Genomic DNA, 23,724 nt, shown 5'->3' with positions numbered 1-23,724 from the left:
AGTTTGTCTTCGCTCCTTTTCCCCTTCTCTTCTTCTTTCAGCGACCTCGAAAACGGACTTTTTTTTGCGGCGAACCTGTCGTGGATTCTCGTCCTCCATCGCAACAAACTTTGTGCGAATTGCGAGGAAGCGACAGTTTAAAAATCCTCTAAGAACCGCTGCATAAACCACGTAATCCCCGCGCGCCGGCGAGTCAGTTACACTAGAAACGTAGGGAGTTTGATTGACAACCTAACAGCCAATAGAAAATGAGGGAGCCTCGTTATCTATTGGTTGATGTTTATTGGGCCTCACTACGTCCACAGTTGATAGATTTTCTTTTTTTTTTTTTTGGTCATTATATTTACAAGGCTGCTGCGTCTCTGTACTGGTATTTTAAACTTTCATTGACAGTTTGAAACAAAAAAAAATCCTCCATACAACCTTTAAGCCATGTAAGAGTGCTGTTACTTCATCAAAAATAGACCTGGAGTTGTCTTTTGTTTCATTCACACATTTTAATAATTCTTTATATTAGTCTGTCTACATCTCCAAAGCGCAAAATGCTCTGCTCCACCTTGGGATGTCAAGAAGCGGTAGTTTTTGAAGTTAACATTTACCCTTTTAGCTTTTGTTTAACAGAGATTGGTAATTCCAGGTCTGAAATTATTTAAATGATTCTGGTGAAGGCATATGGAGTTTAAAAACACAGTGGAGTACTACCTGACATCACGAGGTGGAACAGAGTGTTTTCAGTTTGAGAGAAGAACTCAGCCTAAATATGTGTTTATGTGTTAAACGTGTGAATGAAACAAACACGACTCCAGGTGTGTTTGTGATGAGGAAACAATATTATAACATAGATTAGAAAACAGCGTAATATGGACCCTTTAATACCTTACATTTCCCTTTTTATTTTTTGATGTAACATAAAATCATCAGTGCTATATTGTTTTATGAAGGGAAATTCAAAAGCACATAGGTATAAAATAGTATAAAATGGATGTAATAATTAAAAGATAAACCAGTGAGGGGGAAGTTGTGCTGCTTATTGTCTGAGAAAGTGATTTTAAAGCACACTTTAATCCCACTTTGAAATCAGTTCCTGTTTTGGAAACTGATGGAGAAATAACAGCAGGTAACAGAAAATGTCACAACACTGTAACAGCAAGCGGCTCCGTGTCCAGTATTTCTCTTGCTCTCTCAAATGAATACTGTTATTGTGCTCTTGGGCAAAACAATAATCTGTTTTGAGTGGATTCAAGGTGGAAAACTAAACTTAACTTAAACCAAAAAGTCTTTCTAGATGTCACCCTGAGAAATGTCATTAAATAGCCCCTATTTTTAATCTGTTATCATGTTGTTTCCTTGTGAAAAACAGATCTAGAATTGTGTTTTGTTTCATTCACGCATGTTTAACACACAAATCTTGCAGCTTCTCTTAAAATGAAAACACTGTCTTCCACCTGTGCTCCACTGTGCTTTTAAACTCCATACGCCTTCACTTCAATCATTTGGATGATTTTAGCCCTGGAATTGTGAATCTCTACTGAACAAAAGGCAGTGTTGGGAAGGTTACTTTTAAAATCTATTGCCCTACAGATTACAGATTACATACCTCAAAATGTAGTTTCGGAATCCATTAAATTACTTAAAGTGAGTAACATAATCTGAATACTTTGGATTACTTGATTTGCTGTAGAGAAGCAAAGACGAGGAAATCTTCACATACGTTTTGTCTGGTAAAAGACAATAAAAAAAAACAGACTTTACTGAACCAAATTAAAAATATTATTGATAGAAGAGAAGGAGACATGTCCACGCAGCCTGATTTAGTCCTGTTAAATCCTGATTTAGTCCTGGTTTAGTCCTGGTTTAGACCTAGTTTTAGATCTGGTTTATATCTAGTTTAGAGCTGGTTTTAGTCCTGGTTTAGTCCTGATTTAGATCTAGTTTAGATCTAGTTTAGTCCTGGTTTAGACCTGGTTTAGACCTGGTTTAGACCTGGTTTAGACCTGGTTTAGACCTGGTTTTAGACCTGGTTTTAGATCTGGTTTTAGATCTGGTTTATATCTAGTTTAGATGTAGTTTAGAACTGGTTTTAGTCCTGATTTAGATCTAGTTTAGATCTTGTTTAGTCCTGGTTTAGTCCTGGTTTAGACCTGGTTTAGATCTAGTTTAGTCCTGGTTTAGTCCTGATTTAGATCTAGTTTAGTCTAGTTTAGTCCTGGTTTAGTCTTGGTTTAGACCTGGTTTAGACCTGGTTTTAGACCTGGTTTTAGATCTGGTTTTAGATTTAGTTTATATCTAGTTTAGAGCTGGTTTTAGTCCTGATTTAGATCTAGTTTAGTCCTGGTTTAGACCTGGTTTAGGTCTGGTTTTAGATCTGGTTTATATCTAGTTTAGATGTAGTTTAGAGCTGGTTTTAGTCCTGGTTTAGTCCTTAATTAGATCTAGTTTAGATCTAGTTTAGACCTGGTTCAGACCTGGTTTAGCTTCCGGCAATGAGTGGAATTACAGAAAAAAAAAAAAAAAAAAGGGGGATATAGCTCAAAATGTGAAAACAGGAAAATACCACCGTGTAATTTATTTCAACAAAGTAACTGTAATCCAATTATCACTCACTGAAACAGTAACTGTAACTGAATACAGTTACTCATAATTTGTACTCTGATTATGTAACTCCGGTACATGTAATCTGTTACTCCCCAACACTGACAAAAGGTAAAATCACACATCATAAGGTGGAAGAGAGCATTTTGAGCTTTCCAGATGTAGACAGAGTAATTATAAAGAAACATGTGTGAATGAAACAAAACACAACTCCACATATATTTTTGATGAGGTAACAACATTATAACTTGGCTTAAAACTCACATGAGTCAATTTTGCGTAATATAGGACAGTTTGTCAAGTCTCAACGATTACATTATTTAGCAAGTGGAAAAAAAGAAGTGAAGGGTTAGGGTTAGTGTTGGAGGAAAACCAAAAACACTGTGTGGAACTCACCCTGGTGGGAGTGTGGATGGGGGAGAGAGAGCGTCCAGGTCCGTCATGGGGAACTCCAAACCTCGTCTCCGCAGATCATCATACACATGTACCACCCCAGACAGAGAAGGGGTGCTCCGAAATGCATCTGCCCAAGACTGTGGACCATAAAACTCATTTCAACAACTAGTGTACAACAGCTAACATTCAACCCAACAGTTTGACAAATAAGATAGTGACTAAGAAGTATTAGGTGATCATCTTGCTATTTTAGAAGCAGACAAGTAAGTAAGAGAGTTGTACTAAATATGCCCAGTCTTTGTAAAGGCGGTAATATCTCTCATGTATATCAGTTTGTTTAATGAGGTTGCATTTTGACATAATCACAACATTATGCTTGATTGGTTGGTTTACAAGCCAACGTTACGACACTTGAGATAATAATGTAAGATCATGTGTTTCATCAGACTTAGAATTTTAAATACCACTAGATTTGAGTAAAATCCCTCAGTCTTCCAGGTAGAATCCATGGCAAAAGGAGAAATTCAATTTGTGAACTGGACAAAAGTTTATTTGGTCAAATTAAAATAACTTCTTGGGTTCTTTTTAAAGTTCTTTTTAAAGTATATAGGAAGACAAAATGAACATCTTTGGCAAATTAAAATAAGCTACAGGCCGCTCCTTTGAAGATAGTGAGATACACATCTTAGCCAGAGAGGAGAATTGGTTTGAGAGGGGAGTTATTAAGCTATTTTTGTTAGGAAAAAACTGAAAATGAGGGACTCAGACACCATCTATCACCTATTTACAACTCCATCCACAAACCTAAATCAAAACAAACAAACAAAACAACAGGGAAAGCCAGGTCAGGCCCAGAGATGTGAAAGCTCAATTATGTCCCTGAATGATTCTGCTAATATGACCCCACACTCAGTGCAAGTTCAATAGGCCTAACTAACAGAAACTGTAAACAAGTGGGTGTGTTTCAGAGTAATTTCAGTGTAGTTAGCTCCTCCCTGCAGACAGATATAAGGAAGTGTCCATCAGCATCCAACCAGAACTGAAAAAGCAGCTTGGATGAACTGCTAAACGTATTAAATAAACTTTTGTCCAGTTGACAAATTGGATTTCTCCTTTAGCTTATGTTACATTTCTCACTTTGAACCTCTTAAAAAAACATGTTTCAATTATTTTCATCCTGAATTTTAGTTGCTGAAATTTTAAGTATACCTTTAAAGTCTTACCTTTTAAACATTTTGTGTAACATGTTGTGTGTTTGAGTGTAAAATTTGCAGTGAAATGTTTTGCAGCAAAGATCCATGATGCCAAGACATAAGCAACTGATCTAAGTGAGTCGATTCTGTAGAGAACCAATTTGATCGGTCAGAAGAAATCTAATCAAAACTTTATCTCTTTAATACTGTAACTATAAGTGCCCCCCACAGAAGAGAAAGACCAATAGTAAACAGCTTCCTCGGTCCTCTTCAGTCACACACAATTGATTGCTTATGTCTTTTCATCTTGGATCTTTGCTGTGAAAGTGTTCTTGGTGAATTTGACATCTTGAAAATATCTGGCCTGAATATTGTTTTTATTTTATTTATTTTATTTAAACACACTCATTACACACACCCTTACCTGGATTAGACTGAGTACTCTGTCTTGTAAAGCAGTTGGGGGGTTGTATTTTGGTAAAATGCATCGGACCAAAACCCCTTCTACAAAATCCTGTGAAGTGACCAGAAGATGGAAACGATGTCCACAGTTTTTCACACAGGCCTCAAGAACCTGAGAGAAACAGACCAGGAAAAAGCATCTCAGTATGTATTTATGAGCTGTACTATGAATATTAGCAGCATAGACAGCAGAAGAACTGACTGTAAGAGCTGACATGATCTCTCCAAAATGCTTGCTCCCGACTATCCTCTTCTTTATAGCTTTGACTGCATCTCTTGGTCTGTGGAAACAAAATTGTTTTAAAGCTGCATTGTGCAACTTTTCACCACCTGCTTGTCTCCATGGAGATGTTATTGCTATGTCTGGAATGCTCCATGGTATGACATTAAACACATCTCTCTAGCATTTATTCATTACATTTGGGGCTCAAAACATGAGGGAACACACTCAGGACACCTACAAGGTACCAGCAATCAAGTAAAACAACAAAACAACTTATCTATACTGCATACTATATTATGATAAGTATAAGATCCAAATTAGAGATAGTTACAAACATACAGATGGGAATGGAGATATAAACTAGCAGCACCCATAATCCTGTTCATTTACAGGCTATACTGGCCATACCGGCTTGTCAAAGCCTGATCCTGTCAGATCTTAGAATCTAAGCAGGTCCGGGCCTGGTTAGTACTTAGATGAGAGACTGGGAAAATCAGGAGCCACAGTAGAGCACCAGTCACAAAAACTGCCATTGAGTCCTTATGCCACTTCACCCACATTGCCTATTATAAAAGTGGTGTGTGTGTGTGATGGTGGTGGTCAGATGAACCTATGGGGCAGATTGGCAGCTGCACTTCTATCAGTCTGCCCCAGGGCAGCTGTGGCTACAATAGTATCTTATCACCATCGGGTATGGAGTGAATGAATAAAGATTTGTAAAGCGTCTCTGTGACATATGTCTGTGAAAAGCGCTGTATACAAAAAAACACTGTTCCATCTTGTGATGTCATGTAATAATACAGGAAGTGCTCCACTGTGTTTTTAAACTCCAAACACCTTCATGAGAATCATTTAGATAATTCCAGTCCTGGAAATGCCAATCTCTACTGAATACAAGATAAAATGTAGCTGTTTACTACTGCTTCATGAAATCAAAGGGCATTTTGAACTTTGGAGATGTAGAAAAAGTAATAAAAAAAGGTTTCTCCAATATGTATGAATGAAATAAAACAAAACTCCAAGTATGTTTCAGATGAGCTAATAACATTCTAACATGGCTAAAAGCTCACAAGAGTCAATTTTGTATAATCTAGGACCTCTAAAACAGGATGCATAGTGTTTATGCATTCATCATGACCGTTTGCTCCTCCGGTGCAACACACAGCGTAAGAAAGTGTAGGAAGTACATAATTAACAAGATGCAACCACAAAGGAAGCGACACTGCAAAAACAACCAAAACAAACTTGAATTTGACTCAATGAAAATGATTGCTTACCCGTCTTCAGTCTCATTGATAATGTCACATATTTCCATGATCAGACCCCAATCTTCAGAACGCAATGAGCCACTGGTCGCTCTTTCTGAAACACATAATACAATTTGTGTATTAATTTAATTTTACAATATAACTTTATGGAGTCAGGAGAGAATGAGTTACGCTATTTTCTGATCTATGTCGTAATGTTGTTTCCTCATCAAAAACATTGTTGTGTTTTCTTTCATTCATACACCTACACATACTTGTTCAGCACACAAACCAAACAGAAAACACTCTGTTCCACCTTGTGATGTGCACCACTGTGTTTTTAAACTCCATACACCTTCACTAGAATCATTTGGATATTTTCAGCCTCCTGATTTCCAATTTCTGACAAACAAAAGTTAAAGGTAGCTGTTAACTTGAGAACTACTGCTTTAAGACCTCACATATTTTGAGCTTTGGAGATGCAGACAGTCTAATAACACAGGGTTAGTCAAACATGTATGACTGAAACAAAACATAACTCTTGGTATGTTTATTACAACATGACTTACAGCTCTACAGGATGTTTAATAGTTAGTTTAGCCTGTTTGTATCCATGTAGATGAACTCCCTGTATGTAACACAGTATATCATTAAAATAAGAATGCAGTAAAGCACCTGTAGCAGAATAAATGCAAGGTTTTTACTCTAGTGAGCTTCCTAATAAAACTAAAATACCAGAGAGCTTCTCATTTTAGCAGTCATAAAAAAACAAGAAAGTAAAAGAGCTATGGCAAGTTTTAAACAATGTACAGTTAGGTATCTATAAACATAAGACATGATCCATTTATTAGTGCACGCAGTGTTGGGAAGGTGACTTTTAAAATGTATTCCCCTACAGATTACAGATTACATACCCCAAAATGTAGTTTGTAACGTAATCCATTAAATTACTTAAAGTGAGTAATGTAATCTGAATACTTTGGATTACTTGATGTTGTCACGTTTTTTAAAACTACATGAATGTACCGACCACATCCTTAAAATTCATGTTTGTTTTCTTTAAATTGGCCCTGGTTTAGACCTGGTTTAGTCCTGGTTTAGACCTGGTTTAGTCCTGGTTTAGACCTGGTTTAGACCTGGTTAGTCCTGGTTTAATCCTGGTTTAGACCTGGTTTAGTCCTGGTTTAGACCTGGTTTTAGTCCTGGTTTAGTCCTGGTTTAGTCCTGGTTTAGTCCTGGTTTAGTCCTGGTTTTAGTCCTGGTTTAGACCTGGTTTAGTCCTGGTTTTAGTCCTGGTTTAGACCTGGTTTAGTCCTGGTTTAGCCCAAAATGTGAAAACAGGAAAAATACCTCCATGTAATCCATTTATTTCAACAAAGTAACTGTAATCCAATTACCACTCACTGAAACAGTAACTGTAACTGAATACAGTTACTCATAATTTGTACTCTGATTACATAACTACGGTACATGTAATCTGTTACTCCCCAACACTGAATGCACGAATTAGGAATTAAAATGACACATCTACAATGTTGATTAATAAGATTTTAGTTATTAATTCAGAAATCCTTCGGCGAGCTACTTGGAAGGAGGTGGAGAGCTACTGGTAGTTCCCGAGCTACAGGTTGGAGACCCCTGACCTATACATATTTATTTAATGCCAAGACATGGGACATTAGCGTCAGCCTGGAGATGTGTCAGAAGCTCCACCACAAATGTTACGTAGTGCACATTTTAGTTGTTGTTTTTTTATAGACTTTTTAAACAAAAAACATAACAAAAATAACAAAAAAAAAACCAAGACTAATGTTGAAGTTAACCAATCAACCAAAGCCCCATAAACCACAATTACCTTTATATACAGATAATGTATTTTTCTTCTAATTAACTATAAATAACTGTCCCAAACCAATTTTCAAACTGTTTTCATCTTCGTCATAAATTATTAAGTAATCAAAGCTTTTCTGTAGCACTCCCCCTCGGGCTCCAAATCTCCTTTACTCTCCTTACACTGAGCTCACTCTTTCTCAACGCGTTCTCTCATTTTCTCCAGCCTTCTTCTCTCTGGTCTTACTCACTCGCTCTCACCCCTCCTCTTTCCTTTCTCAACTCTCTCTATATCCCGTTTTTTGTTGTTTTGTTTTTTTCCTTTTGCCCCCCTCTCTCTTTTCCCTCTCCCTCTCTCTGCTCCTTCATGTGACTGTCAGCTGCTCTCGTGTGCTCCGCGCTGCTCGAGGCTCCATTCTTTCACATTTGTGTGTGAATGAGTGGATGAGATCAGAGGATGCCAGGTCAATAAACTCTACAGAGGCTCATAACATCCCATTAATATGTATTCTAAATTTCATTATTACAATATTTTCACAAATAAACGGCTCATTAGTGTCCCTGTGCGTAAAGATGCGTATGTTGACATGACAGAGGAAGTGAGAGAAAGCTACGTGCATATTTGGTTCTTACCAGTTGGTTCATTTTATGTCACATACAGTTCCATAACCAATCAAGCGTAAGATCAAAACATGTAATACCCGCCTCCCTCTCGTCACGGGGCAGAGCCTTCTTAGAGGCTTAACTTGTGTCAAAACGGAATTAAAATAAGTATATATATATTTTTATGCCCAAAGAAACTTTTGACCAGTGAGGAATAACTGCACTGAACTAAGTTAATGCACTGACGAAATTCGTGTATTGTTATTGTGGTTAACCTGCGTAGGCCTATGTAGTCTAATAAGAGTCAACTTTTCTAAACTAAAGTAGGATACTCACCTATTCTCTGTCCCACGGGCGTAGAGAATGGATTGGTCAAAAGGAACTCCACTTTCTCTCCGATGGAAAACATCCTTTACGATCTTTGCATGAAAGTTGTAAACGAAGAATCTAAACGGTATTGTATTTCCTTTTACTTTGAGCCCTCAGCTCCGCTCGAGACCTGCTCGAGACGCACTAGTGAGCGCGTGGTCACGTGAAAACCCAGGAAGCAGCGGTCATCAGACAGATTCATTATTTAAGCGGCCTGTCGTCAGTGCTAGTATTAGGCCTGTAAGAAGAAAAATGACGGTTGAAGACAATGAAAAAGCGGCAAAATCCGTAAGTTGCTGAAAGCACTGCAGTAACTACAATAAAAGTCCACTCCGTTATACCCGCCACCACAGGGCGCGTCTGTTGTGTGTGAACATATATAGAAGCACAAATATCTTGACATATTGAGAGTTGACAATGTTGTTACAGCAGGGTTATCAGTTACATTTGCTTAACGGGGAGAATCATTCCCAACATGTGTCTTTGGGCCAGACACTCTCAATAAAACTAGGCTATATACATAAAAAATGTATTTATTTACTACCTACAATTACCTTATAGTAGCCTACAGGCTTTATTTGCTTGCACATAGGGACATAGGGCAATATAAAGTTTCATTATAACAAAAATAACCGGGGGGGCACGCATATTGAAGATCGATCACAGTTTTACAGCATCATGCCACATTATGTATCTATATTACCATTAGTATTAGTATTAGTATTAGTATTAGTATTGGAGTACACCAAGATCTCTGAAGGATGTTCAAATGTTACAGACGTTGGTTTCAAGTGAGAGAAAAAAAAAAAAACAAAAGTTATACAAAAGACAAATTCATTTGTCATTTCAGAACAGCGCTATGTGAGTATAAACAGGAGTTTCTGTTGAAATAAAGTCCCTCTGGTCTAGCCAGGTTCTATGCTCATTTATATGTACAATGTTTATGCAGGAGATAAAGACACTGCAGGGCCAACTCTAGTGTTCTTCTCTGGTGTGCTGATTTTGCTTTGGCCCAAACGTAAAGGCCTGGTTTTGTTTTATGCAGTACTTCCCTGTTAACACTAGAGGGCAATCTTTGCAAACTGTATAGCCCAAGCCTACGCTCTCGGGTTAGAAACAAACAAGGTAACGAAGTTTCCTTGGTAAAACTGAAAACATGTTGCTTTCATGGAATGACTTCATTTCACAGACCACCGTGCACATGAAGTAACCCACGTATCCACTGTTATGTCCATCTTACATTATTTTGGCTGGTTGTATAATGTGAATATATATTTATGACCTGAGAGAGACATAATCACTTTTTACAAACTGTGAAATAACCGATAAATATTTTCATTATCTATTCTTGTTGGCTGGTGTTTAGTCCTTCGTGTTGACTAAAGTCTTGTGTGTTATGTTTTTTAAATGAAAAAAAAAAAAAAAAGATCAGTAATAAAACACTTCTTCTAGCAGTACTTCTAGTCTACAACAACAACTACTACTACTACTATTACTTCCACTACCACTACTACTACACTAAAAATAACAATAGTAATAATAATGATGATGATCGTTGTGTAGCTTTTTGAAATCCCCTTCTGTTTAATTAGCACAGATCCTCCACACTCGAGATGCACCTGTCAGTGGGTGAGGTCTAAGCTGCTCCGTAGAGAATCACTGTCTTTGCTCTGCTGCATCTTCAAACACGTCAAAATCCAATTATACGGATATATTTACTGTAGACATAGCTGTGTTTGGACAAAACTACAATGGACATGCGAGTGATACACCTAGTAATCATAATAACACATACTGAATCAGAGTCCATGGGTTTGAATAGAGTTAAATGAGAAAATGTATTACTCTTTCATGCATTAATCAGAGTACTGGAGCATTCAGCGTCACTTTTGTCGCCCTCCTCTCCGCCAAACCTTGGTCTATGCACAAGCAACAAGGCAGAGACATGAGAAGACAGGAGTCCAAACAGGTGAGTGCATGCTTTTCTAACTGGATCTTAACTTTTTTATACTTATAGCAGCTAATATTGTTGTTTTTACTAGATCAAACATAAATCTATATACTATCTTTTGCTTTAAAGGTGCCTGGCATAACTTTTTTGGTGGAAGGTCCGTCAAATGTTTTTCTCCCTGAATATTTTATTGTTTTGTCTGGAATGTTTCACAGCATGATAAAAAACCTTTGTATCTTTATGGAGACCAAACCAGACCAAGTTACAGGTCAGATCTGTGGAGACGCAACTCCGCTCACAGTTAGAATGCCTGTTTTTCTGGGTATTTTTAACCTGTAAAATGGCCTGTAATTGAACAAATTGAGTAAATAAAGCTGTTTAATGTCATACTGTGGAACATTCCAAGCCTCTCCACAGAAACAAGCAGGTGGCGGACTCAAAAAGTTACATAGTGCACCTTTAAAATGAAAATTCTTAGCGCTGATAGTATATAATTTTAGTTGGGGGCAAATTTTCAGAGGTGGAGACTTGTAAGTCATGACTTGGACTCAAGTCAGACTTGGTTCACTGTTTTTAGGACTTGACTTGATAAAATGGACTAAGACTTGGGACTCGACCTGGACTTGAAGGTCTATGACTTGAGACTTGACTCAGACTTGACCCCTGAGACTTGAGAATCACTTTTAAATCCAAATTCTTGATATTCTGACCATAATGATTTACACAAACATCTTGTCAAGACATTTAAAAAGGAAAAAATAACTAAACTAATTTCTACAACTCTTATATAAATATACTATGATTTTTTTAAGTACAATTTATCTTAAAGGTCATATAAATTACAAAAATCTAAGCTATATTTCATACTTTGGTGTAAAGACTTGAAATGATTTGAAGTTCAAAGCAGACGATTTGGACTTATGGGCCAGTGACTCGAGACTTGACTTGGACTTGCCTGTATTTGACTTGTGACTTGACTCGGACTTGAGGTCAAAGACTTGAGACTTGCAAAACAACGACTTGTTCCCACTTCTGATGATTATATTGATACTTTTATTAGCTTTATCAGCAGACGGCATAGTACTTAACTGACACAAATATATGGAGGCACACATGGGAAATCAACACAAAAACATGATAAGACTACACAAAAATACCCTCAAAATGCAATCTATGATGAATACAGGAAAAAAAAAGTATTTATGCCTGCAGACTACTTGAATTTTCTCTTTATTTCAGTTGTTTTGCAACCATGGCCAATCATACTTCGGAGACACCTGCATCCTTCAACTTTACCGATGTACTTGAACTTGACTGCTCAATACTGAGAAACCAAACATCTCAAGTTTTCCTCTACATCTTCCTCTCGCTCGTCATCATCTGCACCGTGGTTGGTAACTCTTTGGTGGTCTTGTCCATTGCTTATTTCAAGAGACTCCAATCCGCTACCAATTTCTTTGTTTTGTCACTGGCTGTGGCGGACTGCCTGGTCGGACTAATTGTGATGCCTTACAGTATGGTACGGACCATTGAGGGATGTTGGATATTTGGCCCTCTGTTTTGTCAAATTCACTCCAGCTTAGATGTGATGCTGTGTACCTCGTCTATTTTCCATTTGAGCTGTATTGCTTTCGATCGCTACTACGCCGTGTGCAATCCGTTGTGTTACTCCCTGAAAATGTCCAACAATCGTGTCGTTTTTCTCATTATCTTATGCTGGGGTGTCTCTTCGCTTATTTCATTTGGCCCGGTCATGCTTGAACTCCACGTTGCAAACACTGACATCGAAATACCAAAAGACAGCTGCGTGTTCGTCGTGAATCAAATCTACGCCGTGCTCGCCTCTGTTGTCTCCTTCTATTTGCCCATGCTGACGATGCTGCTGGCCTACTGGAAGATCTACAAGGTGGCCAGGAAGCAAGCGAGGCAGATCAGCGCAATGGAGAGCCAGATGGGGAAAGACACCAGCAAGAAGAAAAGACATCGAAACGCAATGAAAAGAGAAGGCAAAGCTGCGAAAATACTAGGGATCGTCATGGGAGTTTTTCTGCTTTTTTGGATGCCGTTTTTCACTATCAATGTTGTGGATCCGTTCATAGGATACAGAACGGAGGCAGTGGTGTGGGATGTGTTCCTGTGGTTGGGGTATCTTAACTCCTCGCTCAATCCTCTCTTGTATGGGTTTTTCAATCGCTCGTTTCGTAGAGCTTTTCTCATGTTCATAGGATGCAGAGTTTGTCTTCACCAGCCTTTGTCGTGGGTGGAGCTGTCGCAGACAAAGAAAGATGTGCAAAATGAGCAAAGGAATTAAAGGTCAAATATTACGTAAAATTGACTTGAGAGCATTTGGGCGTGTTAGAATGTGGTTATCTCTGCAAAAATATACCTGGAGTTGTGTTTTGTTTCATTCACACATGTTGGAGTAATCCTAGTGTGTTTACATTTCCAAAGCTCAAAATGCTCTGTAGCACAAGACACAACTCTGGGTATGTTTTTGGTTAGGGAATACAGGAAGTACCACACTGTGTTTTAAAACTCCATACACCTTCACTAGAATCATTTGGATAATGTCAGCCCTAGAAGTGCCATTCTCTATTGAAGTAAACTTGAAAACTACCACTACATGTTATGAGAAGTTGGAACAGAACAGTTTGACCTTTGGAGATATACACCAAGAAGATGAATAAAGGGTTACTCAAACATGTGAATGAAACATTGTGATGTCATGAAGTTAATGGCTACTTTTTACCTTTAGTTCAATAGAAATAGAACAGAATTCATGTCTGAAATCATCCATATGATTCTAGTGAAGGTGTTTGGAGTTTTAAAAACAAAGTGGAGCACTTCTGTATTATCACATGACAGTATTCTACTGTTCGTAGTTCACAGTATTTCGCCAGAGGCTAATTGAAAGAAACTCAGCCTAAATATGCAGGATTTTGTATGTTGAACATGTGTGAATATGTTTTTTGATGTGGAATAATATAACATAGATCAGAGAGTAGCATAATATGTCTTCTTTAAATCTGATAAACTACAAAGCATGAACAACTTCAAAGTAAATCATTTAGGTATTTGAACTCAGTCAGATGTGAGATCTAAAAGAGACTTCAGGAGTTTGAGTTTCAGCAAAATTTGAGAATTAATAAATGTTGTCCCTATTCAAAAGCGAATAGGTATTTGAAATCTTTTTATTTCTACTGCCATTCTAATGTGATGTCTTTTCACTGGATGCTTCTTAAACCTATGAGCTTTTCTGTTCAGAGTCACATGTTCAATATTTGTTTGTAACTGTGTGTTTTTTACTACTCAAACTAAGTCTCTGAATCTGAATTAAATGTATTGTAATGTCAGTATCAATTATGGCAAATTGAGTTATGGCACCCCCTACTGGACTGCAAAAAAGTTTTTAAAATGAATAAAATTACTGATATTTGTGACTGATAACTGTCATGTGCTGATACATTTCTGTTTCATGAAATTGTTATGTAAAAACATGATAAATATTTCTTCATAATCAGTATGAATAAACCTCATTACGATATATTACAGATATCACATTAAAGACGTTGTCCTTGTTTTTGATCATTCACTCTGCAATGATGTGACTACAGCCCCATCTGCTGGAAGAAAATATGTATTACATTACTTCAAAAAGGAAAAAGAAAAGATTTATTAATTTTACACTCAGTTGGCACAATAACATCAGAAAAGGCAAGAATGTCACTTTTTTTCACAGCAACTGGTCAGTGACAAATTAACACGGACATCAACTTTAAAACAGTTTACCAACGGCCAGTACAGAGCAGCGTGTATATGAAAAATAGTTCAGGTCAACAATGCCTTGTCAGAAGCTGGGAAATATACAAGATTAACAAGCAAAGATCCATTTTAAAGAGATACTCTGTGTTACATTCATTGGGTTACAAAGGGTTGGACCATAAGGTCAAATGAGTTTTGGTGCTCATCCTTGATTTGAAAAAATTTCCTTAATCCAACTGTGGAAAAATAATAGAAATATTTAGCAAACTCTTAATAGTTGCACAAATGAATACAAATGTTGGATACAAATGTAAAGCGTGACACCAGATGAACAGTAAAAGATCTGCTTATACATTATCCAGACAAATTACAGGACAAATGTGAGTGTTCAAGTTTCAGTTTGTGATATTCTCTCAAAATGATATAGTATACTGTCTTTAAAGGTGTACTATGTAACTTTTATAGAAGAGGGTAACTGCAAGTCTCCATGGAGATGTTAATACTTTGCCTGGGAGGCCAAGTTGCAGGTCCGGTCAGTGGAGAGGTTTCCCCGCTCACAGTAAGAATGCACATTTTTCAAGAACGATAGAAACACACTGTAAACACTATAAATGAATAAATGCATGTTGGACAAGTTTAATACCATACTGCGGAACATTCCAGGCAAAGCAATAACATCTTCAGGGTGACAGACCACACCAACAAAAAAGTTACATGTTTAAAATACTTTAAAAGTTCCTCAAATGTTTCAATTGTAAATAAATACTGAAATTTCAAATGTCAGTTTCTTTGAGGCTGTAGCATTCAGCCAGATCATAGAACTGATAACTGCCCTCGTCACAGCCGCTGTAGATACCCATGGACACTGTCTCGACGATATCAATGCGTCCGACTGTGGGGGAGGTCCCTTTACTAGTCCCTGCCCTGATTTTATTTGAAATACTGTTCACTTTTTCCTTCAGCTGAAATGATGATTTCTGTAAAGGTGGAAAGAATCTCCAAGATTTGATACAAAAAGAGTTTTTACCCCTCTGTAACAAAGAGCTGCCACAAGATTCATGGACAGAGTACCCCGGGGTAAATTCCGCTCTCTGCTCCTCACTCATGCCCTTGACAGCAGATTTCCAGCGCTGCCCATAGAACCTGCGCAGAGCCCGCCTCCTGGGCTGGCACTGGCAGCGCAGCAGGCGGGTGAAGGCGCGCTGGAACTCTTTACTGGAGCAGGGGTAGATCATGGGGTTGATGCAGCTGTTGAAGTAGCCCAGCCAGAAGATCACTTTGAAGATAGTCTCAGAGGGCTTCAGTGCCGGGAACAGAGAACCTGTGGGCACATGAGATAAGTCAGTACTTTCACACTTGAATTTAAGAAGTAACATAAGGTATCAACAAGAAATACTGATTGTTGGACCATGACACAGGCTGGATATATAGAGACAGAAACGCTAAGAATGCTGCTGAATATATGAAATAGGTTCTCTACAACTGCAACTTGTCAGAAGCCAGGATTATACACTTACCTACAGCTCAAGAGGCCCAAAGGGGGCCCTAAGGAGCCCTCACTATTTCACTACCACTTGAGCTGCTACTGATGATTCACACCTCACAAGAAGTGTTTGCATTACCAACATCAAATAAACATGAAGTGAATAAAAAGAAAATGTTTCTATGCCCAAGAACACCAGAGCAGTATACCAGCATTGGACAGGGGGGTATGGGAGTCCTTCCTTCCCCATTTTTAATGCTACACATTTTTCATTAATGTTAAGCGATTGACTAAAAGGCCATTTTCGTAATGAACACCATTTGCAATACAATTTTAGGCACTCTTGGGAGCCCTCTGGTGCCCTCGGGGCCCTAATCAGCCGCTTAGTCAGTTCATGAGGTAGAGCTGTTGTTAACTAGCAAAGAGAAAATGTCTCAGGCACTCTGACATACAAAAATCCTTAATGGTTCAGGGCACATCCTGACATATCAACTGCACAATAAAATCCAATGGATCAACTGTAGTTTTGTGGGAAATGTATGGGTAATAGGATGTTTGTTTGTTTTTTCCCTGTAAAGGACAGTCAAGGCCAAATAGGTGTTATAAGACAAAGGGTTAACTGAGCAGTCACAGGAGTAGTTTTTTGCCATTATGAGATACAGGGCCTGTGTTCTTCCGTCCGTCCCACTGTGTGCTCAAATGCATTATGTTATGTGCACAGATTCCTCAGCCTGGTGATGGATGGCTATTCGCAGCATAATTTCCTTGTGATTTATGGCAATGAGCCTACAGACCAGCGCAGACACGGTTTGGGCATTTATAAAAGAAAGAAAACCCAAAAACCCACAGTCTACATTTATTACAAACGTGCAACATCATAAACTAATATCTAAATACTAATTGTAAATTAGTAAAAGCAGCTATAAAAACATATTCTAAGTTGATGGAGATAATACTCAACTTTTATTTAACTAACTTTTTCTATATATTCTACCTCTGATGTGCCTCTGATGTGACTGCTATAAGTCATAAAACAACTTAAATGTTGTTTTTTTACTACTAAAACCACAAGGATGATCTTGGGTGTTGCTGTATGTACCACATTTGACCTTTAAGTATTTCATCATTGTTCCGAGCAAAGTGAAATAAAAAAAGAAAAAACCCTACAAATTGTCACCAGGTGTTTTTGATGATAAGATTTCTCCTGGTATGAAAACACGCACTCAACATCTCACACTGGGTTATCATTTTACTACAAGTACTACTACAAGTACTACTATTATTGTAGCCACAGCTGCCCTGGGATAAACTGATGAAAGTGAGGCTGCTACTCTGTGCCTTTGGCCCCTCTGCTCTGACCAACACCACCACTCAAGCTCTTACCTATCTGTCTTGCCTAAGGACACAACAACAGCCACCCAGTATTCCCAGAGGACTACCATTCATCCATTCATGCACTAACCAGGTCTACTGAGAAAAGCAAACGACACCACCAAGCCAAGTTACAAGTCAGAACTATGGAGATGCATGCATTGCAAGGTATTTCTGAGCAATCAAAATATGTAATTGAGAAAAAATTATACTGTGGGACATTCAGGCAAAGCAATAACCTCTCCATGGAAACAAGCAGGTGGCAGAACCCCCAACCAGAAAAGGCACAATAACAGTTTAATGATTGTCTTTTCATAAAATCAGAGGTATCAGCAGAATCATATAAATCATAAAGATATGTCATCGTGTTTCAAATCCAAACGGATCAACTGGACCATTACAAGATGGATTTTCATTCATTAAAATATCATTAAAACATTTCAGCAATTATGCTTCATGGCTTTCCCGAAAGATCGATATGAACTCTGGACAAGCACAAAATGTACTTTGGCTTGTGACCCCTTTGTTTTATTTGGACAAGATTAAAATGCATATTTTATTATTGGCATGATTGTTTAAACGAGTTGCTGAGGTGATGAGGTCATGAGGTGATACCATTTTTCTCTCAAGAGCTGCTCATGTCTTCTTTTCAGCACTCAAACTGACTTCATTATACAAACATGTCTAATAGCAAAACTGTTTGTAGCCTTATTTTAACTGCTTATTTTAATTACACTAGTATTTTATAATCATTTGCACAAAAATTAAGTAAAACATTTAGGGATAAAGCCAACTAAGGGATCCATGATCTGAATAGAGCATCACTTCTGACAGATATTTCATCTGCAGTAAACCTATTATTTAAAGGTACACCGTGTAATCTTTTTGGTGGAGGGTACATGGCCTTCTTATTTGCCTGAGTTGTTATTTCTTTGGCTGGAGTGTTCCACGCTATCTCATTAAATTTATATTTCTCTATAAGAAGATGAGAGGTTAGATCTGTGAGGAGGTGACTAAGATCACAGTAAAAAAGCATGCGCTTTGAGATATTTTTGAGCAAAAAAATACCTCTAATTCAGGAGGCTCAGGAGCTACCAGTAGCTCTCCACCCTCTTTCTACTAGCTCGCCAAGGGATTTCTGAATTATATGTATTGTGCTCAATAAGTAAAATTTGGATTAAATGCCTTTTCCCATTGTACATGTATTATTTTGATGCCTGCACTGCAAAAATCCAATACTAGTTAAATTAAAATGACTTAAATTAAGAACATTTTGCTTTATTTGAGGAGATTCAACTTGACAAGTAAAATTATCTACCAATGGAATAAGTGTTTTCTCTCTCTCTCTCTCTCTCTCTCTCTCTCACTCTCAATACAAGCAAAATTAGATTTAGTTTCTTATTTTAAGTGCAAAAAGATGTTGTTTTTTCTTATTTTAAATGTAGTAAGATGTATTTTCATATTTTAAGTACCAAAAGTTGTTTCATTGGTAGATAATTTTACTTGTCAAGTGAAATTTACTCAAATCATGTTAAAACTTTCTTAGTTCAAGTCATCTTAACTTGACTAGATTTAGTTTTTTTGCAGTGTAAGTTTATGTACTAATAAATGGATAATGGATTATGTTTTATAGGCATCTAACATTGCCACGTGGCTTTTATATATAGTAATTTCTTGTGACTGTTAAAACAAGTAGCTCTCTGGTATTTTCGTTTTGTAAAAGTAGCTCACCAGCAGAAAAAGGTTAGAGACCCCTGCTCTAATTAAATAAATGGATAAAGGAAAAGATGGATAAATTAATTAACAAATTAACCTCTCCACAGACACAAACAGGTGGCCAGAAAAGTTAAACAGAGTACCTTTAATTAACCCTTTAACTCTGCTCAGACAGTGAGACCAGTGCAGGACCCTACCTCAGTTCATGAACTAGGATCCAGGATTAGACTTAAGTGCGTGTTGTTGAGAAAAAAACAAAACAAAAAAAAAAAACAGAACTAAAACCAAATAAAATAAATAAAACCAAATCAAATAAAACCTAAATAATAAATAAATAATATATCATAAATAAATAATAATAAATAATAGATGATAAATAATAAATAAATAAAACCTAAATAAATAATACATAAAATAAAACCTAAAAATTTAAACTAAACCCAAATAAATAAAAATAAAATAAAATAAAAACTAAATCTAGTGGATCATGCAACAAACCTGTCAAGACCTCAGATACTAGTATTTCAGTCCCCTGATCAGTATGGGGACCTGTATGGACTTTATCTAACTGCAGATATGTGGAACAGATATACAGAAGGTGATGTCTGCATCTCCAGCAATAAAGATACTGCAGCACTGACAAGGGGTGGTCTTTCTGGCTGCAAAAACAATCATCAAACATTTCTTTATGAGTTCTGAAATTGCTGGAATTCAAATTGGGTGCTTATCATATTTGCAACAGATGAATGAGCTCTATTTTGATAATTGAGTCAATATTTCAGTTTAATGTTTGGATGTACATTAACAACCAAGACAAATGATCAAAATCTTTCTAGAAATCAAAATATTTAGTAGAATATTTATAGCTGTGGAAAATATTTGTAATACTTTCTCAAAAAAAAAAAACAAATTTCTTGATTGGATGTTGGGTTAGCTTGTGCTGGCACGTATCCTAGTTCAATCATGAAGGTTGGGCACGTAAATGCTCCCTGAAGCCAAAACAGGAGTCACTTTGGCCGTCCCTGATTTTTCTGACAAACTTTGACACGGCTCTTTTGTGCTTTCAGATTCACTTCTGATCTGTCCTTAGGGGAAACCTGCTTGTGACATTTTGAGGTTTCCAGCAATATAACTTTTGGCTTTGATGAAGTTTTAAAAGCAATGGTGTTTTTCGCTACATAAAGTATTTAATTGTTTTTTGAGACTGTTGCTGTCATTTGAGTGTAAAATGAGAACGGGCCTTTTCCAGTCTTAGTGTTTGTTTGTCTTGTTCACTCTGAGCTACTGTACAAACACAGTCTGCTGTAAAAAAAAAAGGGGGTCTGCCCCTTAAAAAGAATATCGTTATCTTTAAAGGGTTCAATGCACATCTGCCCCCATACTTACTTTTTGAATCTTGTATCCAGCTTAAACATCATTTATAAGCTTCCTGCCCAAACCGCATTCACCCATGCGATCAACCTCAAGTATACAAATCATTTGAAATCAGATCGGTCAAATACGTAGCCTCAATCTATTTCCTCATCCATGAAAATAGATTATTAGCCAAATGGGTTTCTCTCAAACTGAACTCTGCTCTAAATCTTCCCTTTGGGTCTGAACCTACATTTGAGTATATTGCTTTGTGTTGCATTTTTACTGTTGTAATGACTATTGCCAGAGTGATTGTAATTATGGAGCAAGACTCAGGCTGAGATTAATGGAGAACTGCATCCAGCCAACAGAGAAATGGACATCTAATACCAAACCCATTACAAATATGCAAATGTATATGTGCTATATATAGTACTGTGTGATGCTAATCCTTTTTGTGATATGTTGTATCTATAATATTAACAAACCACGTCATTCGAACTGACTGACGATAATGCGGACAATAGACTTTGTGACTCACAAATCAGTGTCCATCTGCCTCTATACACATTTTGACCATCTCAAAGCAGAGGGCACATATACAATCTACAGGCCATTTCCTCATTTTAACCCTTAACACTACAGCATGTGAATAATGAACATTCAATACATCACTGTTTGTGTAACACTCTCTCAAAATGACACTATAATACAATGTTCTTCATTTGTGTCAGATTAGGCCTGTGTTTATTGATAAGTAAAATGTCTGACTGGTGTGAAATTACCAGCAAAATATCTGTATGACATTTATATGCATGGGAATATCATGGTTGTCAAAATGTTGCTGTAGGCTAAATGTGGCACTGAACTGAAATGTGTCAAATAACAATTAGAACATGATTGCATTTACTTCAAAGCTTGGTCCCAAACCCAGTATTCATGGGTTTGAAAATGATGAAAAATTAGGACTGTTCTCATTGCAATTACCAATTTAAAACAAAATATTATATTGGTTAAATTGGGGGGGAAAAAGTCCCCAAAATGTTGCCTAGAATGGGAAGCTTAAACCTGAATAGCCTACTGTAAATTAATATTGTAGCTATATGGTCTAGAGTATTTAATAGATCATTTTTTGTAATTAGTGTCATCTCGTATGTCTTTCTTTTTTATTTCACCTGTTCTGTAATTCATCAGTTTAACTGCCTCAGCTTTGTTATCTTTGTGTGGTAATTATAATGCAATAAATCAGCATACCCAAGGGTAAAACGAAGAAGAAAGGCAGCCAGCAGAGGATGAACATGCCTACGACAATGGCAAGTGTTTTGGCCGCTTTCTTCTCCCGGGAGAACTTCATGAGGCGCACCGACAGCGAGCCCCTGAACGGGTTGCTTCTGTTGCTTTTGGAGCTGGTGTCCTCCAACATGCTGCGACAGTGAATGCGCAGCACTACTTCCATAGTTTTGTTCCTCTCGCGCTTTACGCCCGCTTCCAAACTCCTGGTAGTCCTTCGGGCCACCACGTACACCCTGATGTACATGAAGAGGATGACGACCAGCGGGAGGTAGAAGGAAAAGAGCGAGGAGAAGAGCGCGTATCCGGGCTCCTCTGTGATTTTACATATGCTCTCGTCTACTGGCGGGGGCTCCTTCCATCCCAAAAGTGGACATACAGAGATGACAACAGACAGAAGCCACACTAACACTAAAATAAGAACGGCTTTTTTCTCCGTCATGATGCTGGGGTACTTTAGACAGTGCTTAACTCCAATGTAACGATCTATGGAGATGATACAGAGACTGAGGATGGATGCGGTGCAGCACAAGACGTCCACAGCGGCCCAGATGTTACAGAACACGCGTCCGAACACCCAGCACCCCAGCACCTCGAGGGACGCGGAGAAGGGCAACACTATGATGCTCAACAGCAGGTCCGCTATGGCTAAGTTCACTATGAAGAAGTTCGTGACAGTTTGCAAGTGTCTGTTGCACACCACGGACAGTATAACCAAAATGTTTCCTGCGATGGCAAACAAGATGAAAACGCACAGAAATACCCCGACGCCGATCGCCTGGGAGTCCAGTGTGAAGTTTGCGCACGTTGGGGTGACGCTGGTGGCATTGGGAGAGTCCAGATCGGATCCATTCTCAGCTTCTGCGAAATACATCCCATGATACTGGCTGTCGTTCCGGAAAGTGGCGTTTGACATTTTGACGCGCCATAAAGAGGATTTACACTGGAGTTTGTCAGGTTAACATTGTCACGTGTTTATCAAAGCATTCCGATCCCAGAGCAACTCTCGTGTCCAAGTGAACCCAAAAGCAACACAGTGAACTCCACGCGGCATCCTGTGCACCGCGCGGAGATCTGGTACCTCAAGTCTGAATACTTCTTTGCGCCCCCCTTTACGCACGCGTCATAGCTGCCTGTACAACAAAGCGTCACTCTCTCTCACCAATCACAAACACAGCACGAACTCCTGTCCCTTCATTCAGAGCCTTTCAGACGGGTTTTATTTGTGCCTCATTAGAAGGTTATAAATATCGTGCTCGTATATATCGTCCATTATGTGGCGATAGACAGACACGCGTGAAAAAGGCATGGAAAGAAAACTACAGAAAAGCAGAATGGGTAGCCTGTGTTATTTAACATTTAAAATACAATAACACCCATTACTTAATAAAAAATAATTACATATATACATACATTTAAAAACTATGACAATGAAAATAATTTGAGAAAGTACAACCAGAACTATGGCTTTAAAATAACTCCCCAAACCCTCCTGGTGCTTTATATTCATGGCGTTCAGCTTCCTTTTATATGCAACATTTTGAGGACTTTTCACCATTCAAAAGATATAATTACGCTAAAACAATGTCAGATCGTTTTAAATTGTTAACCGCTATGCCACTGATCCTAATTTCTCATCATTCTGAAAACCCATGGATAACTCGGTCATGTCATGATGCAAAAACTTCTGGATTCCCCAACTTAAGACTCTAGCTCCTCACGGACTGAATGTAGCGTTTGATCTAAGATGTTTTTTTTGTGATATGGTTAAACTATTTCTGTATTTAATAGAATGTTTTTATGTAAATATCAAAAATGTTTTTTTCTTGTTGTAGAGTGGGTGATATCACTTTGGGACCTCTCATTCGTTGGAGGTGTATATG

At 37.8% G+C, this 23,724-nt stretch overlaps 3 protein-coding genes across 4 annotated transcripts in view; 1 reads left to right on the top strand and 2 right to left on the bottom strand.

Annotated features, from left to right (window-relative positions):
• LOC110165366 (target of Myb1 membrane trafficking protein-like) overlaps nucleotides 1-9,025 on the bottom strand; it is a 31,527-nt gene extending 22,502 nt beyond the window's left edge. Inside the window, 6 exon segments of the mRNA XM_055157799.1 lie at nucleotides 2,989-3,015; nucleotides 3,018-3,125; nucleotides 4,606-4,755; nucleotides 4,846-4,924; nucleotides 6,144-6,228; nucleotides 8,883-9,025. Of these exon segments, the coding sequence (XP_055013774.1) occupies nucleotides 2,989-3,015; nucleotides 3,018-3,125; nucleotides 4,606-4,755; nucleotides 4,846-4,924; nucleotides 6,144-6,228; nucleotides 8,883-8,955 (522 nt within the window). The 5' untranslated portion in view covers nucleotides 8,956-9,025.
• A 47-nt stretch (nucleotides 9,026-9,072) lies between these two features.
• Nucleotides 9,073-14,301, top strand: LOC110165281 (trace amine-associated receptor 1). 2 transcript variants are annotated; one of them, XM_055157801.1, is made up of 3 exons: nucleotides 9,073-9,203; nucleotides 10,780-10,884; nucleotides 12,106-14,301. In XM_055157801.1, the coding sequence occupies exon 3, from the start codon at nucleotides 12,119-12,121 to the stop codon at nucleotides 13,175-13,177; it is 1,059 nt and encodes a 352-aa protein (XP_055013776.1). In that variant the 5' UTR covers nucleotides 9,073-9,203; nucleotides 10,780-10,884; nucleotides 12,106-12,118; the 3' UTR covers nucleotides 13,178-14,301. The 2 variants fall into 2 exon arrangements, with proteins under 2 accessions (XP_055013776.1, XP_055013775.1); XM_055157800.1 differs by having other exon boundaries at nucleotides 9,092-10,884.
• A 1,100-nt stretch (nucleotides 14,302-15,401) lies between these two features.
• adra1d (adrenoceptor alpha 1D) lies at nucleotides 15,402-22,887 on the bottom strand. The gene is made up of 2 exons (XM_020930607.2): nucleotides 21,806-22,887; nucleotides 15,402-15,949 (listed from the first exon to the last, which is right to left on the bottom strand). Exons 1-2 carry the CDS (start codon nucleotides 22,755-22,757, stop codon nucleotides 15,402-15,404), a joined length of 1,500 nt encoding a protein of 499 aa, XP_020786266.1. The 5' UTR covers nucleotides 22,758-22,887.
• Nucleotides 22,888-23,724: the final 837 nt, after the last annotated feature.

Source organism: Boleophthalmus pectinirostris, unplaced genomic scaffold (assembly GCF_026225935.1).
Source record: "Boleophthalmus pectinirostris isolate CB_2022bp ecotype Guang Dong unplaced genomic scaffold, ASM2622593v1 HiC_scaffold_22, whole genome shotgun sequence".
NCBI classification, from domain to species: domain Eukaryota; kingdom Metazoa; phylum Chordata; class Actinopteri; order Gobiiformes; family Gobiidae; genus Boleophthalmus; species Boleophthalmus pectinirostris.
The sequence above is the reverse complement of the archived record's forward strand: the minus strand, read 5'-3'. Positions and strand labels throughout refer to the sequence as shown.

Coding starts and splice junctions, on each gene's coding strand:
- adra1d (XM_020930607.2), bottom strand. CDS start 22,757: ATGTCAAACGCCACTTTCCGGAACGACAGCCAGTATCATGGGATGTAT. Junction 15,950..21,805: donor CTTCTTCGTTTTACCCTTGG/GTATGCTGATTT, acceptor ATGTGCCCACAG/GTTCTCTGTTCCCGGCACTG.
- LOC110165281 (XM_055157801.1), top strand. CDS start 12,119: ATGGCCAATCATACTTCGGAGACACCTGCATCCTTCAACTTTACCGAT.